This window comes from Buteo buteo, chromosome 9 (genome assembly GCF_964188355.1).
Source record: "Buteo buteo chromosome 9, bButBut1.hap1.1, whole genome shotgun sequence".
NCBI lineage: Eukaryota > Metazoa > Chordata > Aves > Accipitriformes > Accipitridae > Buteo > Buteo buteo.
In genome coordinates this window covers 45,972,397-45,989,767 of record NC_134179.1, presented here as the reverse complement: position 1 = coordinate 45,989,767, position 17,371 = coordinate 45,972,397, and the positions used below count along the sequence as shown (strand labels likewise).

General features: G+C 59.6%; 1 protein-coding gene across 2 annotated transcripts in view; it reads left to right on the top strand.

The window, feature by feature from the left end:
- The window catches only part of ZNF385C (zinc finger protein 385C), a 61,734-nt gene extending 44,364 nt beyond the window's left edge, over positions 1–17,370 (top strand). Inside the window, exons 3-9 of one of the 2 annotated variants that reach the window (XM_075036568.1) lie at positions 2,449–2,591; positions 7,570–7,680; positions 9,942–10,113; positions 10,929–11,276; positions 12,858–13,045; positions 13,270–13,368; positions 14,128–17,370. In XM_075036568.1, coding sequence (XP_074892669.1) covers positions 2,449–2,591; positions 7,570–7,680; positions 9,942–10,113; positions 10,929–11,276; positions 12,858–13,045; positions 13,270–13,368; positions 14,128–14,352 — 1,286 coding nt within the window. In that variant the 3' untranslated portion in view covers positions 14,353–17,370. Of the gene's footprint in view, positions 1–2,448; positions 2,592–7,569; positions 7,681–9,941; positions 10,114–10,928; positions 11,277–12,857; positions 13,046–13,269; positions 13,384–14,127 lie in introns of both variants that reach the window. The other variant, XM_075036566.1, reaches the window with a different exon arrangement.
- Position 17,371: the final 1 nt, after the last annotated feature.

Genomic DNA, 17,371 nt, shown 5'->3' with positions numbered 1-17,371 from the left:
GTCCCGTCTCGGCTGGGGTTTTTGGGCTCCCTCGTCACAGCCTCTTTTACCCCCGGACTGCAGACCCAGCTCAGAAACAGGTTTAATCCACAAATTTGGGCTCAGGGACGTGCCAAAGCGGCTTGGTGTATCGCATCCTTACTGTGTCGGTGGCAGCAGCTGCCTCAGGAGGTGGCCATCCCTGGGAGCCCATGTCCCCCCCCAGTACCCCCGGGCCATGTGCCCGTCCGGCGCAGGAGCTTCTCCGTGGGGAGCAAACCCCTCAGCTGCGGAGCCAGGCAGCAGGAGTCGGGTTTTGCCAGCGTGGTGGTGTGTGCTGAGCTGCCAACTCCCTTTATTCAGTTACTGATGATGGGGGCAGAGGCGTTCGCCTGCCCTCTTGTTCCTCCCAGTGGTAAGTGTAATATATATTTTTTCTTAAGGCCAGTTCAGTCAGTGCAAAGTGTACTGACAAAGGCAAGCAGAAAGTCTCGCAATCCAGCCCCAAATGCCTTTGTTGTAACTGCTGCTCTCCGCAGGGTCGCGGCTGCGTGTGTGGGCTGGGGGGGGTCCCCAGGGGCTGGCTCCCCGGGTGCCGGCCCTGCCGTCTCAGATGATTTGATGCAGAAATACTGTTTCATGCCTCAGAAGGTTAATTATGCATCGTTCACCCATTTCTGCTTGCTTTTGCTCCCTCCCTCATTGCTGTTGCTATAATTTTATTTATTTATTTTTAAACAGTTTCACAGATTTCCCTTCTGGGCGACTCTGGAATTAACTCGATCAATGCACGCCTGATGAAGCAAAATGTAATTTTTCCCCGGAGTCAGGCCTGACTCAGGGACGGCTCCAGTGCCGCTGAAGAGCCGCCCGCGTGCGCTCTCCCAGAAAGAGGTCGTCGTTGCCCGCAGGGCCCACGCAGCGAGCGCTCGCTGCTCAAATCCAGAAAATCTTTCAAACTTTGAATTTCAGATTTGTATCTCGGCTCCTGCACCAGCCTGGTTTCTGCCAGCGGAGGGTCGAATGTGGAGCAAAAAGCAAAGTACAGCAGGAGAGCAGCACCGACCTGCTGCCAGACTGGGGTCCTCGTCCTGCACAGCTGGTGTCGGGGTGTGGGGGGGCTGGAGGGGGGCGAATGCCTCGGCACTGTCCCAAAGTGGCACCGCTGAATACGGCTCCCGGTCAGTGTTTCTGCTGCGGGAGGACCCGACCCCTCGGGCACTGGCTGCTTTCATCCTCCCACGAGGGACTGGTGCTCTTCTCAGCACTGGGGCAGGCAGGGGGCTGGGTGCTGCACTGGGGCAGCCTGGCTCCACGACAGCCTTCGAGGTGAAAAAAAGCCCAGAAATCCCCCCCCCAAAAAAGGAACATTGTCCGTGTCCTTGTCCTTGTTCCAGGCAGAGGGACAGGGCTGCTGAGGTGGGCTGGAGGAGGGAGAAGGCGTAAAGCCGGGCGAGATGCAAATGGGCTTCTCAGACTCACAGCAATTTGAAACCTTTTCTTATTTATCGTATTTTATTCATTTGTTTATTTTAACTTTTCCCCCCTCCTTGCTCTCAGAGCTGTACGTAGGTGCAGGAGCCCAGCCTGGGCCCTCCGTGGGTCAGAGAATGCTTTCCTGGGGGGGATGGATGACTCCGGGTGGAAAACCGCTGCCCTTGGGCTGCTGAGCGGGGCGAAGCGCTGGGACGGGGAGCGGGCTGGAGAGAGAGCCCCTCTGTCTGGCCTTCCCTTCTTCCCAGGGGTGTTTTCTTTTTAAACAGAAAATTATTAATAACTCCAGGCTATTTTTAAATCGCACGGCGGAGCTCGTGGTTAGCTTGCGGGGGACGATGGGGAGCAGGCAGCTCTAGTGCAGGAGCTGGCGGGTCGGGGTGGGGGGGAGCCCATCTCCGCGTGTTTCCACCCAAAATACCTGTGGAGGGGCAGAGCTGGGGCACCCACGCAGCTCGGATGGTCCCAGGGGCACCCAAAATTTAACACCTTTGCAAAGCCGGGTCGGTGTCCTGGCGGGGGCTGCTCAGCCCTCTGCCCCCCACCTGGCGCTCGCAGGGGTGCTGGGGGCCGGGGTGCTCCTTCGGCTGCTGCCGGCAGCCAAAAAAGCACTGGCCCCGGTAAGAAGGAGCCCCCATGGTGCTGGCGTAGGAGAGCCTGGGGCTGCGTGGGCTCCCGTGGGAGAGCCCGGGGAAGGGGCTGTTTCCCCGGGAGAGGTTTTGAAGCCTTTTGGAGGGTTCAGAGAAAACTCCTGCGCATGTCAACACTCTGACGTGAAAACGGCTGCATTCGGCTTTGAACCAGCGGGCTGGTTTTGAGCCCAAAAGGCAGAGGGGTGCCCAGGGCCACCCTGGGCTGGGACCTTTCGCTGAGGAGGGTCCGGAGCCCGTGGCAGATGGCCCCACATGCCGTGTCCCCCCGCTGTGAGCAGGGGCCACCAACGCTAACGCTGCTCTTTCCCCTCTGCCTGCCCAGGTCCCTCCGGACACAGCAGCCCCCTCTTAGCGTCGTTGCCTATCCCCGGCCGTCCCCTCCATCCTCCCTTGGACATCAAGCACTTTCTGACCTTCAGGCTCAACGGGACGTCACCGCTCAACCTCTTCCCCAACTTCAACACGGTGAGTCCCGGGGCGGGGTGGGCATCGGCTGCTGGACCCCTTCGCCCCTGCAGCAGTCCCCCTTCTGCACGGCACTGCTTCTCGAACCCCGCCAGGTAATTTCTGGCTTAATTACCGGGGTCTTTGGCTGCTGGATGCTAGTGCAATGCGCCTGCCTTGCCCTTAGCTCAGGCGGTTCCTGCCCAGCTATCACCCTTATATACCAAAATTAAAAAGATGGTTCATTATAACTAAGATCAATTGGATTTTGCTCCGGGAATCAATAGTAATAAAGTAGCTCTGGAGAGTAGTTCATTAGTTGAAAAATAAAGAAAAGGAAAGAAAGAGAGAGAAGGCGTATAAAGATACAAGGAACATGGCTGGTGCTGCATGGCTGCGGGTGTTGGGTGAGCCTGGTTGCTGTGGGAATTCTCCCACTGCCCAGTTGGGCTCGGGGTCCCCAACCTTGAACCACTGGACCAAATGTTGCTTGGGTTGTGGACATGTCTCTCTAGAAATGTTCTGTTATACATCTAAATTGACATGGATACGGCCAAAGACATACGACAGGATCTCAGGCATGAAATGGCCTTTTCCCCGCTCCGTGCCGCTCTCCCCGGACTGATCTCAGCCTGGCTGGGGTCTCCGTCCACCTGGGCACTGCCCCATGCCTCTTGCTGACGGGGAGGGATGGGGGTCCGCTCCAGGAGCCCCTCTCTTGCCTTGCTTTGTGTCCCTGCCCTGCTGTTTCAGCCGCCTGGGATTCCCCGGGACCTGGCTCCTGGCATCGCCGAGAAGCAGGTTTTGCTCTTGCCGAGGGGCAGTGGTGGTGGGGAGCGGGACCCGGGGCTGCTCCCCCGCTCTCCCCCCACAGAGGCAGGGCAGACATTTCTGCATTTTGTAAATGCCTGGTTGTTATCCCTCATGAGCCTGGAAATGCGACTTTCCTGAGCTCCCTCCCCGCTCGCTCGCCGGCCTTTTGTAAGTGGCTTTGAGATTAAACGTGCTCGGAAGGTGCAAATTATCGCTGAGATCTTCAAAGACGGCCGTAGAAATTAAGTACAGGATTCCTGTTGCTGTTAAATGGGATTCAGACATCTAACTCCTTTAAGCTCTTTTGAAATCCCAGCTCTAGCCTGTCTTTCCCCTGTGCTAACAAGCAGAAACACAGGAGAGGAGGATTTTTTTGATGCCATTAAGGTTGCTGCTCTTTGTCTGGGCTCCTTTTTTTAGTCGCTGGAGTCAGTTGTTTGTTCTGCTTGGCTCCTGCGTGCTCCTGCCTTGGCACGTGTTCTCCAGAGTTGTGTTGCTTTAAAAAAAAATAATAATAATTTGGAAAATGAAACTCTGGCACTTGCTGGAGCCGCACAGCCCCGTCACGCTGCTTCTGTGTCTGGTGGGGACTCCTCTGCCCCAGAGGATGAGTTGGACACGGGGATGGAGATGCTGGGGGAGGCTGTCCCAGCTGCATGGGCACCTTTAATTAATTGTTCTGACCTCAGACCCGAGTCTGGCGTGTGATGTTAGCTGAGCGAAGCCAGGCCTGATCGTCCGGGGGTGGGAGCTGCCCCTTTGGGATGTGTTTGTGCTGGAGAAGCGGCTGAGGCCGGGGGTGTGAGGGCTCAGCGTCGCGCCAGGCAGGCGGCTTTGCCGGGAGCCAGAGCAGAGTCCCTGTCCTCGCAGGACACAGGCTCGAGCATCCCTGCAACCCAGAGCCGGGCTGGCGGCTCCTCTTTTCTCTGCCCAAGTAACCGTGGTACCAGGTCAGAGACTCCTCCTGGCAGCTGAGCCTCAGGGGTAATTTGGGAGGATGGGAGGGGGCATTAGTCAGGGTATTTTACTTTTTGAGACAGCTGCCTTTCTGAGTTGCTATAAAAAGAAATCCGAGGGTTTGCCTTTGCTTACCCAGCATTGCTGGTGATGCTGTGCAGGATTCGGCCTTGCCCTGCTGAGCAGGAGCTGTTTGCAACTGCTCAGCAGAACACTTTGCACTTTGAGCGGGTCACAAGGCTCTCATGAACCCAGCAGATGTTTTACTCTGGAGCAAGCGAAACCTTTCCAAGCTGAGCTCTCCTGCCACTTAAAGCAAAACGGGAAAAAAATCCTAACACAACACAAAAGGTGCGTTTCATGCTCGAAAGGCCCTTTCCAGCTCTTGGGATGTTGCAAATCCCCAGGATCCAGCAGCGCCTTGCAAAACCGCAGCAGGAGATGCAATCCAAACTGATGCTGCGTCCCTGTGAATTCCCATTTCTGACCTCGGTGACGGGCAGGGAGCTCAGCGCAGGGATCTCTATTTATATCGGTAGGAACATCCAGGGATAAATAAAGTAATGTGAGTCAATAAGAATTGACTATAAAGCTGAGATCTTTATTCTCCAAGTGTGCGGTGCCCAAAGCCTACCTCTGCTGTCGGGTCAGTTCTGCTGGAAACCCCCAGGAAGAGCCTCAACCCACCCGGCTGCGGGCGCCGGGACGTACCGCCGTGGCACAGACCCTCGCCGGCCCCAGGGGAGAGCCGGGGGTTCTTTTTCACACCTGAAATAGCAGTGAGTGCATACGTTAGGGAGAAGCTGACGGTGTGTTTGTATTTTCGTTCGGAGAGAAGCGCAAGGGCTCTCAGGTGGCATCCAAGCTTCGGATGTGCTCAGTGCTGCACGCTGGATGGAGCCAGGCTGGGCTTCCAGCAAAGCGCCCTGCACGCTGCCAGCACGCCGCGCTCGCCAAGCGCGCTCGCCGGAGCGAAGAGCGGCCGTGGCAAGGGTCGCTCAGCCCCTGGGCGCGCTCCCGCGGGGCCGGGTGCCCGAAGGCTTTTCAGGACGCGGTGCTCGCGTTTGCTTTGGGATAGCGGGAGCAGTGGTGGGCACCAGCCGCACCGGTCTTGGCCGGGATGCACGGGACTGGGGCGAGGAGCCAGGTTTTGGGTGCGTCGGCCAGCCCGGCCCCGGGGAACTCGTGGCACCTGCCTGGGGGGGTCGCAGGCAGCGTGGGCACTCTGACGGACACAGCTCATCGCCGTGCCGCGGGGCAGAGCAATGGGGGCTTGGCAAAAGCACGGGGGGGTGTAAAGGCCCGGGTTGGTGCCATCGCGTGATGCCCCGGGAGGACGAGGGGGCCCTTTGCTGGGGCCGCTCGGTGCCGCCGCCCTGGAGTCGGTGCTCAACCGCAGCCCCGGCGCCGCTGGCTTCGCTGGCAGGTTCGGGTTCACGCCGGGGTGGTCCCCGGCCGCTTTTGTGTCCTCGTGCTGGCGTCTCCCTTTCCTCTGCATCCTCCTCCACGCCCCTGCCCTGCTCCTGCCGTGGTGCTCGGGGGGCGGATCAGCCCGTGGGAGCCCACAGTGCTCGGTGGGAGCCGCCGGCCGGGCCCCGGCACCCGACGCTGCTGCAAAGGTTAGAGCCGTTTTCCTTTTCTTTGTGTGGAAAAGGTGGGTGTTTCTCTTGAAAACAAGTGCCGGCCCTGCTTCTGCCCGCGGACTGGCAGCGTGGGGATGCTGCCTGTAGCACGTCGCAGTGTTTGTCGTCAGGGGTGGAGCAGCATCTTTGCCATCTGTAGCTTCCTCCAGGTCTCCGCCGAACCCCAAATGCCTCTTCATTTATATGCCAGATAAGTGAGTAAAATTTCATAGCAAACAGGCACTTCATTAATCACCTGCTTTTACCATTCTGCTCACTCCTGGAAAGGAATTTGGGGTCTTGATAATGGCTCTGTTGTCCAGGCATGTGCCTCGAAGACTGATGCACCTGTCTCAGCAACGAAATAGCTTTGCAGAGAAATACGATCGCCTGAAAACCCAAGGCTCTACTGACAGCAGCACTCAGATAAGATAATCTTCCTATGCCACAGGGTAGGGGAACAATACTTGCATTATAGATTATAGCCACGCTCAAACAAAGAGGTTATTCTTATTTTCCCCCCTCTTAATAAATGCATTTTGTATAAAACAATTATGGCTTTTCCAACAAGTTTGCTGCCTGGGCTGAGGAATGATGCCGAGCCCTGGGGACAGACAGAAGCGCCAGGGGCTGTCATCAGCCTGCACGCATCTGCCTGCCTGCAGCCCCCGCGCGCTGCCCCGCCAGGAACGGGCTCGTGGAAAGACACAGCTCCTTGAGAAAACCGGAGCTGTTCTGTCCCCGCACACACGCCCGGTGAGATACCAGGGGCTGCGCGGGCTTGCAAGTCGTCAGCCTTGTAATTCGATTAGAGCAGGCAAAGTGCATACCTGACCAGGAGCGGGGCAGCTCGGAGTGGCTTTGCGTGGGCACCGTGCCTCGGGAGAGCTGTGCCCGCGGCTGTGGCCACCGTTGTCCCTCCTGGCCTGGCCCCTGCGTGGGCTGGGCAGCGTTCCACGGGCAAGCAGCAGGCACGCGAGGCTCTGCTCGTGCCTTTGGCTTTGCGCAGGGATGTTTCAGCTCCCTGACGAAGAGCGTGCGGAGGATTAATGGCCGGTTGCTTGTTTTGATCGCCTCTGTCCCCTGTTTTGGTGGTTTCAGCTCCTGCTAAGTCCCTCGGAAAGCTGCCCTGGCATCGGGAGGTCGAGGGCAGCAGCTGGGAGCTCAAACAGAAACCGATAATTTGCCACCCGTGACACCGGTGTCTGTGGTGGGGGGAGAGGGAAGAGGGGGGACGCACAGGGGAGCACGTCACGGACGGGGAGGACGGGGTCCGCAGTCTGTGCCCCCGCAGCAGCTTCGTCCCCTCTGCCAGAGCACAGCAGGCGTTTGGACCCTGCAGGTTTGGATTTTTCAGGGATGGTTTAAAAAGGACAAGAACAGGCGTCGACGCAGCACGCGTTGCCCTGTGCGGGGGATGCCTCCGTGGCAGATGGGGCTCCTCTGCCGCCCCGGCCTCTCGCTCCTTCCAGACACCGGGCACGAGCTCTGCCGGCGTTGGCAGCGGCTCCACGGCGGGTGCAGGGGATCACCGGCTCGCGGTGCCATGCCGGGGCGGCCGTTGCGGCGTGGCACCCAGCCGCCTTCTGCCTTCCCTCCCCTTCCAGATGGACCCGGTGCAGAAGGCGGTGATCAGCCACACTTTCGGCGTGCCCGCCCCGCTCAAGAAGAAGCAGTTCATCTCCTGCAACATCTGCCACCTGCGCTTCAACTCTGCGGTAAGCGGGGCCGGCGAGCGCACGGGGCTGGGCGGGCGAGCGGGGTGCACGGAGCCGGGGCCGGCGGCGGAGCAGGAGCATCCCAAAACAGGGGCACCGCGCAGACGCCCATCGCGCAGGCGGCGGCTCCTTGGAGCTCTGCCCTCCCTTGCTCTGCGGCTGCCCCGGCTGACGTTTCCACCGACATCTCCCTGCCCGTGGGCCCAGGCGCTCCTGGGTCTGCCGCGTCCTCTTTGCCACGCTGGCTCTTTCTGCTCCTCATCTTTTTGTTCAGGTCTGTTCCCTGCTGCCTTGGTCACGGTGTTTGCACTTGAGCTGCTTTATCAGCCCGTGCAATTCGTATCTGGTCCTTGGGAGCTGAATATAATCTTCCCTTCCTTGGCTTCCCAGAGCTTTGGTGTGGCAGGTCGGGTTTTTTTCCCCAGCCTTTTATTCTAAGTAAATCAAGCACCTTGCAGAGGGTAGGAAGGAAATATTCATTGATTCCCGGGGTAACAAATTGCACACAGCTGATCTTTTGTGGGGAAAACCGATAAAAAGGTTGGAAAGGGAATTCTCGCTCCAAGCCGGCAGGAGAGGGACGGGGGTTTGCAGGCAGCGGGGCTGGGAGCGGAGCAGCAAGAGCCTCCTCCGCACGGGCAGTAGCTCGGAGCCCGTCGCCTGGGCTGGCCCCGCTCATGCCGGCGCAACTCCGTCCGCTCCTCCGTGCCACTGCTGCGTGGGGCGCAGGGCAGAGGTGGAGACAGGAGCCTCCTGCGCTCAGCCCAGCCCGGGCACACGCGTTACCTATAGAACTCTGCTAGAGCCTGGGAGCATCCCCTGGCCTCGACCGTCCCTTCCTGGGGGAGCGAGGCGGTGCTGAGCCCCTGTACCCACGGGAGGACGGCCGCAAGCGGAGTCTCATCTACCGGAGCTGCCTGTGCCCTCGGTGTCTGGCGGCGCGGGCTGCCGGGAGCTGCTCTCGGCTCCCCTGGGGCATCTGCACCCACCCAGACACTGCACCCTGGCCAGGCTGGCTCCCAGCTGCATCAGCAGAGCCCAGGGCTGGGTGCTGCTCTGCCAGCAAAAGTCAGCATTTCTGGGCTTAATTATGCCGCTCTGCAACCAAGCGTCTCGGGGGAAAAGCATTGCTTTCCCGTTCCAGGCTGCATCCCGGCTGGAAGCACAGTGCCGGGAGAGTCAGTCCCACCACGCGTACCCCGTGCCGCTCTGCCCGTCCCTGCCCGCGTCCCCCCCGTGGTCACGTCTGTGGGCGAGCGCGTACTGGCGCAGACCCTCGCACGCCACTTCTATTTCTGCGCAGAGTGGCAGCCGTGCCGGGTGACCTACTTAGGCTGCAGCCCAGCCCCGTCCCAACCCCGTTATCTGGTGGAACTTTATTGTATTTGCTAATGAGGCCCCCCGTGCTCGAATGGGCCTTTCGCTTTCCCACGTACCCGGCCGTCGCTGCACAGCCCCGGACGCCGTTCCCAGCCTTTGGAGAGCCGCGGGGGGAGGGAAGGGATGCTGCTTCATACCGAGCACGGGAAGCCTCAGCTGGCCTCTGAGAACGCCGTGCAAATTAATCCGTGCTGCTGAGTGGTACAGTGTCTTAATTCATATTGGCTTTACTTTCCATAAATTGCTAAACTGTAGTTGTTTTTGGGGACAATGTGGCATTGTCCCCGACTGCGGAGTACACAAATGTTCGGGTGATTTTCTTTTATGTATGTTTTTATCAGTTTGGTGCAGGCATGAACCCATCAACGTGCACTTCATTATTCAGCGTTTGCTGGGAGAAAGGAGCCCGTGAATGTAAATTGCATGTTAGACACCCGTTAGGTTACAATGGGAGACGCATCCTCCCCACCAATGTACTTTTTTATTTTATTTTTACAGCTAGCAATTCATTGTACGTTTCTGAAGTCATAAATTTTGCCTGAAAGCTTCTTTTAAAAGTGACTTGGTGCATTTAATCAGAGCAGGGTCCTTATCTCGGCTGTGCAATGCGGTGATGTCTTAGCAAAGTGATACCTCGGCCTGAATACATTTGTGTGCAGAGCAATCTGGCGGGAGGAGGAAAGCAGCTTTGCGCTACGCCCAGCCAAAAATACCACCTCCGAGGTGGCCCTGGGGATGAATGTCATCAGGGGAGGTGGCTGCACTGGAAACGTGTCCGAGCAGCCGCATCCCGGGGCTGACCCCTTCACCTATCCTCCCTGTGTCCGGCCGTCTGTCCGGCCGCAGCACCGACGTGGCCGTCCCCGTCTCTCCCTCCCCAGAACCAGGCAGAAGCCCACTACAAGGGCCACAAGCACGCACGGAGGCTGAAAGCCATTGAGGCCATGAAGAACAAGCAGAAGGCGGCGGGGGCTGCGGCGGTGGCTGCCGGCCGGGACAGCGCAGCCGACTTCGCCCCCAGCCCCGAGGGCAGCAGGGAGCCCAGCAGCACAGGTACGTGGGCAGGGGGTGCGGGAGGGTCCCGCACCGGCAGCCCGTGACACCGGAGCGAGCGACCTGGCCGGTTCCCGGCAGCGCAGCGGCGTTCGCGTTCACAGCTCTGCAGTGGCTGCAGTATCCTGAAGAGCCGGGTTAAATCCTGAACCGCAGCAGCCTCGCGTCTGAGCATCCCGCCACGGTCAGGCTGAGGAGGGCTGCGACTAGTGTGGCGTAAATGCCACCGCAAATGCTGATAAATTCGCTTTTGTGCTCTGCTGGCATCCCTGGCGTGCCTGGCTGGGGGCAGCATCGCTGGGAAGGGATGGAAATCCAGCCCGGGAGCCTGGGCAGCTCATGTCCCTGGGGGAACCTGGCGCCCCTGCGTCCCTGCAGTTGCGTGGGGGAAGTGGCGGGTGTTTTCCCTGTGATTTGCTGTCTTTGGGAGACGTTTTGCACGGCTGCAGGAGAGGAAGCAATCCCTGCCCCTGCCCTGATGAGGGCTCGCACATCCCCAGGGCTCTGCCACCGCGCAGGGATGGGGCTGGTAGGAGCCAGTTCCCCGCTCCGAGCCGAGGCAGCGCCGGAGCTCACCCGGGCTTTTGTGCTGAGCCCGGCTGCCACAAGCCACAGATAAAAGCGGTAACGGGAGAGACCTTGGGAAAAGCCGTCCTCGACAGGGATGAACAGGAGCAGACAGTGCCTGAGATAGTCTTGGGGAGGACGGGGGTGCTCTCTGAAACCCAGAAAACCCGTTCAAGCACAGAGAACTTTCCCTTTCTGCCCGTTTCTTCTTTTTTCCCCCTTTCCCCCTTTCCTTTCCCTCCCGCCAGCTGAAGCCAACGGCCTGCAGGAGCCGGAGGGTGAGTGCAGCAGCCTGGGGCTGATGCCCGGCGCCGAGGAATCGCCCGCGGAACTGTCGGGCAGCGTCGCCCCGCTGGGCTCCCCGCCGGCCTCGGAGCTGTCGGAGGGCACCTCGGACGTCACCAGCGTGGCCTCCTCGGCCGCGCAGGCAGCCGAGGCGCAGGCAGCCGAGGCGCAGGCAGCGGAGTCGGGCAGCAGCGTCGGCTCGGCGGCTCCCGAGAGCGAGAAGGAGGGGAAGAAGAGCAAACAGCACCTGTACTGTCCCACCTGCAAAGTGACCGTCAACTCCCTGTCCCAGCTGGAGGCTCACAACACCGGTAAGGGCATCGCCTGCGCGGGGGACGGGGGAACGGGCCCCTCGCAGCTCCGTCCTGGGCTCCGTGCAAAGTCCTGCCGTGCCCCATCACCGAAGAGCCTTGCAGGGAAACAGCGAGCGTTAATGAATGTTGCGTTAATTAAAAAGGGTTAAGTAAGGTGGCTTGCAAAGATAAGTGGTGGCGTTTTACCTGTGCTGCAGCTTATGGAGTGAATTTTAGCAAGGTCAAATGCTCTCTTATTGTTCATGTCTCTTAATTAAAGACGCTTTCAGATACATTTAATCAAGTGATTGGAGGCTACTTTATATTCCGTTGCAGTTTGGCTTTAAGCTGATAGCAACCTGAGTGCCAGTGCCTCTTTCAGACGCAGGATAATCCTCCCAAAAGCAGCTTGGTGGTTTGGGCTCGTGGTCATTTTGAGAAGCCCCTTGGGAATCTGAGCTTCGGGGCCCAGCAGCAAGCGCTGGCTCATCCATCGGCTGCGCCCGGCAGTCCCCACAGGGCAGGCAGGCGTCTGGGGCTGGCGAGGGTCCCCCCTGCAGCGTGGGGGTGGCTGGAGGGGAGGAGGGGGCAGCCGGACACCCCCCCGGGCCTTTACACCCCCCCTGCAGCACCAGCTCCCAGCTCGCCCCTTTCTCTGGAGGATGCTAAACAAGGATGGGCACCCCGGTTTTAAAGAGAAGGGCCTTCCCTCCCCCAGTTCAGCAAGAACTGGGAACCAGTTCCCCAGGCACCTGCGGAGGCAGCAGCAGCAGCCATGCACAGGGGTCAGCTCAGGACACCGCTGCGGCTTAGCTGCAAATGTGTCCTTTTGCTTTTGTCAGCTCCGGTTACAAATTTAGGAGCTGATTTGGGGAAAAAGAACAAACAAACAAACAAACAAACAAAATGTTTGCAGGCTTGCGCTCCTCCGTGGCTGTCACACGGACTCAGGCTCCTTGCTTAACGCCTTAAAAAATAGAATGAATTAGCGGTGACTTAAATTACTTGCCCACCCCCGCCGCGCTGTGCCCGCAGGGGCAGGACAGAGCGCCCTGTCCCCAGGTGTGTGGGGATTTCGGGTTCCTCCTTCCCTGCCTCCTGTAACCCCGCTGAGCTATTCCTGGCTCTGCGGCCGGATCCTCTCTGACCTTGGGCACAGCTCAGATGCTGCAGCACGGCGGGTGACGCGTGCCCGGCTCTGCAGACTGTGCTAGCGCCCGGGGACAGGCGACAGGCTCCAGCACACGCTTAAAATAGCAGTTTCTCCGAAGGTCTGGCACATGGAGAGAGCAGGGGGTCTCTGGGAAGCCGAGCATTTCTGGTCTGCCTGCGAAGCGCAGCTGGCCCCGAAAGCTTGGCAGGGTTTGGGAACAGGCTGCCACATCCCCGGCGAGAGTCCGGACTCCCAGGCCCTTCCCTGTTCCCTCTGCCTCCAAGTGCTGCCGGGCACAGGTTGGTGGGGGGACCGGGGTCCCCGGGAGGGGGGATGCACAGCGCTGTTGGGCGGGTTGCTTGGAGGGTCTCCTTCCTGCTGCCGCGGCACGGCACAGGGTTTGTTTGCAAAGTCAGTGTTTGCCGAGTGTCCCCTCTGCCACCCAGGTGCCAAGCACAAGTCAATGCTGGAAGGTCACAGCACCCAGATCCGGCGAGGCCGAGGCAAGCTCCTCTCCCGGGCAGGGCACAAATCCAAGCGGATCGGCAACAAGGGGAGCATCAACATCCAGAACAAGGCGTTTCACTGCCAAGTGTGCGAGATCTACGTGAACTCGGAGACCCAGCTCAAACAGGTGACGATGCCAGGCCTGGCGTGCGCCTTTCCCCTGGGAACGCAGGGGCACCGGGCACGGGCGTGCAGACCCCTCTGCACAGGCACCAGGGGCTCGGGGGGTGGGTACCTGATGGTCCCCTCCGAGAAGGTGATGGGCATCCCCCGTGGACCCGAGCCACACTGTGCCGTGGGTCTGCCCTCACTGTCCCGGCTCCGGGTGATCCAGCTGTTTTCCTCTCCCAGCACATGAGCAGCCGGAGGCACAAAGACAGGCTGGCAGGGAAGCCGCCCAAGCCCAAGTACAGCCCCTATAACAAGCTGCAGAAGAACGCTGCCCTCGCAGTGAGTATTCTCAAGGTATCTGTCTCCCTGCAAATTACCCACCCGGTTTGCTCTCCGAAACGTCGTTTGCCATGTTAGCCATCTCTTGCAGTAAGAGACACAGGAGCTGCTTTTCTTAAAGCTTCGGTTCCCATGATCACATCTAAGCTGCTCCCCTTGGGGAGGGTGGGCTGTAGTGGTGAGAGGAGTTTCGAGTCTTTATTACTGAGAAGAAAAGCACGGGAATAACTTGTGAGTCCTCTGGCAGCAGCATTCACAACTGCAGCGCTTGTCATTCTTCCACCAGTTTCACAATTTCTGAAGGGGAGAGCTGTGATGGATGGTTGGGTGCTGGGGGCTGGCACGGCTCAGTTAAACGAAGCCTAAGCGTTTGCTTGCAGAGACACATAGCTTAGCACAGAGTTGGGCAGCAAAAGCCATCCCAGGGCACCAGAGGAAAGCATGGATGCAGGGAACAGCCCAGCCACGACAGGTTTCTGGGCTGGCGTGATGGGGCCGAGGACCTCCCTGGGGAGGTTGTAACGACCGGGGCATCCTTGCGTGCTCTGACCCGGGAGCGGCCAAGCCGAGGGAGCCGGGCTGTGGGATGGAGTGTGTCGGGTCGGGGGCCGTGTTTACCGCGGAGACGTGCCGAGAGCTCAGATGAAAGTCAGTGTGGGCAGGGGCTGACGCGGGGCTGTCTGTCTGGCCTGGGGAGCTGAGGCTGGGGGCTCTCCTGCAGCCGGCTGCCTCACCGTGTCTCCTCCTCCCTCCCCGCAGTCCAAACTGGCTTTGCAGAAGCATCTCACCAAAACCCTGGCGACCCGCTTCCTGCCGAGCCCGCTCACCGCGGCCGCCGTCTGCGCCATGCCTGGCCCCCTCGCCCTGAGACCAGCCGCTGCCACCACCCTCTTCCAAGCCCCGATCCTCGGACCAGCCCTTTTCCGAACGCCACCGGCCCACGTCCGCACCACGCCGGGCCCCATCGTCTTCGCGCCCTACTAGAGCCGCTCGCCCGCCGAGGGTCCGTCTGCTGCAGAGCGGGCTGTGCCGTGGGGGCTGCACAGCGTGGGGCAGCGCTCCCGGGCAGGCTGCTCTTCTAGCTGGTGGGAAACCATAGTCATAGACATCAACCCTGGCTTCTCCTTTGCTTTGAGCGGGCTCCTGCTGGGGCGAGATACCCCGGCACAGCCCAGCCAGCCCCGCCGTGCATCCCTGCCGCTCTCCCTGCCCGTGCCGGCCCCGTGCTCAGCAGAGGAGCCCATCACACAGCTGGGCGGCACACAGGAGAGGACGGTGCCCGAGTCACCCTCCCAGTTAACAGACTGGAAGAAGAGGAGCTGGCTGGTCCCTGGGGGAAGGAGCATCCCTCTAGCTGGCCGGTCCCTGCCAGCCCAGTGGGAAGGGAACTGCGAGGGGAATCTCAGCCCAGCTCTTGCTGGCAGAAATGACCCCAGAACAAGCGGAAAGTTGGCAGTTCCCCTCTCAGACCGGGCTGGCTGTGCCCTCACCAGCCCTGCACTTGCCTGTGCTGGCCGGGTGTTTCCTTGCTGCCCACTAGCCCCCTACGCCCCACAACCCCTTATGTCCCACCAGCCAAAGAGCCCCCGCCGTGGCGGGCACCGGCCACACTGACCATATCTTCACTCCAAGAGCAATAGCTGAAGCCCAGGGCCGGCGCCTCCTCCCTCCAAAAGCACACTGCCCCTGCCCTGGCCCCCGAGAAGCACACAACTTGGGCATGCGGCCGGAGACGGGCTCCGCTGCAGCCCAGCGAGGACGGGAGAGCCAGGCCACCCGGTGCGGGCTCTCCGAGGAGGTGACCCCGTGCTCGGCGCCAGCTGTTTGCCTCTGTCCCACCTGCAAGGGACAGCCCTGCCCCTACCTCCCGGGAGATGCTGTGAGGCTAAGTGAATGTCCCTAAAGCACTTTCGGTTCTTCAGTGAAAGGCAATGAAGCTGCTCACCCATCGGCCAGCTGCCATGCCCGGCCCTCCAACCCCATCCCTGTTAGGAGGTTCCAGGGAGTTACCGATGATTCCCAAAAACAAAGGTGTTCCCAGCAGCCCGGACAATCAGGTATGAAGGAGCAGGCAGCACCCACAGCCTACACTCGGCGCTCCCCATGTGACGCTCCTGTCGTAGCCTGCAGAAAGCTGGGCCCCAGAGGGACCCTGAAGTCCTAGCTCTGCTTTTCACTGTGCTCAGAAAGCCCAGCGATGACCTGGTCTGAAAACTGTAATCACGGCGCTTCGGGTTCCCAGCGCGCTGCTGTAAATAGAAATATGCAGGAAAGTTGCAACCCAAATGGACCTTACGCTGGAGTGACAACCCACCCCGATCTATGCAATCCAGGGGGAGCAGCTTGCCTGCCGCATTTGCTGTCTGCGTTTTACTTTGGTGCTCATGCTGTCTGTACAGCCAGGAGCGGTGGTCAGAGCAGAAAAAAACAACACAACACTTAGCTCTGTGCAGACGATTCCCTTCCCGTCCCGTGGCCCAGGGTGCTGGCTCAGAGACCTCTGCTGTGGCGCGCTTCCCTCCTGGCCCTTGGGAAGAGGCAGGTCGGTTTATGCACCTGGGAATCCACACGCACAAGCACATGTATCCGACATCTTGGCCAGAAGCAACGCCTGGATTTCAGGAGGATTTTGCCCAGCGCGCTCCACTGATGCTCAGGACAGAGTCCTGGTGATGGGAGGTGAATGGGAACGGGCCAACGGGTAACTCATGCGGCTCAAATGCTTCTGCTTCCCAGAGCTGGCGGAAAGAGCTGGAGCCTCGGGCGAGGGCAGGAAACCTGCACAGAGGGAGCAGGGCAGCACGGAGCCGTACGCCTGTGTCTGGAGGGCCTGTTTCTCACGCCATGGGCAGCGCTGACCTGCGGTGCCACTGCTGCGCTCCTGCTGCAGAGGACAGGATTGCAAGGGAGCCCCTGGGTACAGATTCATCTGCTTGGGGCACCTCTCTGCCCTGGGGAGGAGGGAAGTGGAGAGAAGGCACCAGAAGAAGAGCGAGCTTGCATGGAAGGCTGGTCATAGAGACAACTGAAAGGTCTTGCAGCGGTGGGAGACCTGGCTCAGAGAGCAGCCAAGGGAAGGAAGGCTCCCAGCAGTAATGGCTTTGTCAGCGACAGGGAAATGGTCCCACAGCCTAGGGGACAAGTACAGCCTGGACCCCGCGTCCCACAGGACAGGAGCCTGCGCTGGCTGGGGCCCGCGGGTGACAGGAGGGACACAGCTCCGACAGCGTCACAGTGCCAAGCAGCCCGTGGTCAGCCCGGCTCCAGCCCTCCCCTTGCTCATCTCACTGTGCTCTTCCCCGGCCGCCTCGCCGGTCACTCCCAGCCCTGGCCACAGCAGAGAAGGGCAGCGTGTCCCCTCCTGCAACGTGCCCACCAGCCTCAGGAGCGTGGGGAGCCAGAAGCAGCCAGCTGTGGCCGTGCTCCAGCCTGCAGAAGCCGCCTGGCACCGGTGGGTCGTTCCCCTGCATTTTGTTCTAAAAAAACCTGTGCTGGAGCCAGCAGTGGCTGCTCCCATCATCCCTCCACCAGTGGAGTCCTAATAATACACTCCTACACTTGGCACTTTAACCCCTTGAAAGCCATTCCTTCTAATAACAATAATACTGCAACGAGCTGCGTAAGAACACACTCCCTCTATCGCATTCCCTGCCTCCAGAAACCCTCCCTGCTCCTGTGCTATCCAAAGCATTTACTGCCTTTGACTTAGCATATGCTGTACTAGGTAGTAGGGCATAGTCCATAGCGCTCAATAACGTGTGCCCCTCTGTAAATAACCTTGGAGTGATGTGAACAGTTTGATTCAAAAAAACAAACCACCCCACAAAAATGGAATAAACAGACTCTAGGGACTTGGCCAGTACCCCTCCTGTAATGTTCATTGTATATTTTTTTGATGTACTATAACTGTTGGGGAAAAAAAAAAAAAGGAAAATATTTTGATAATTGAATCTCATGGCTTTATTGTGTTACTCAGTAAATAAAAGGAACAAGTATAAACAAG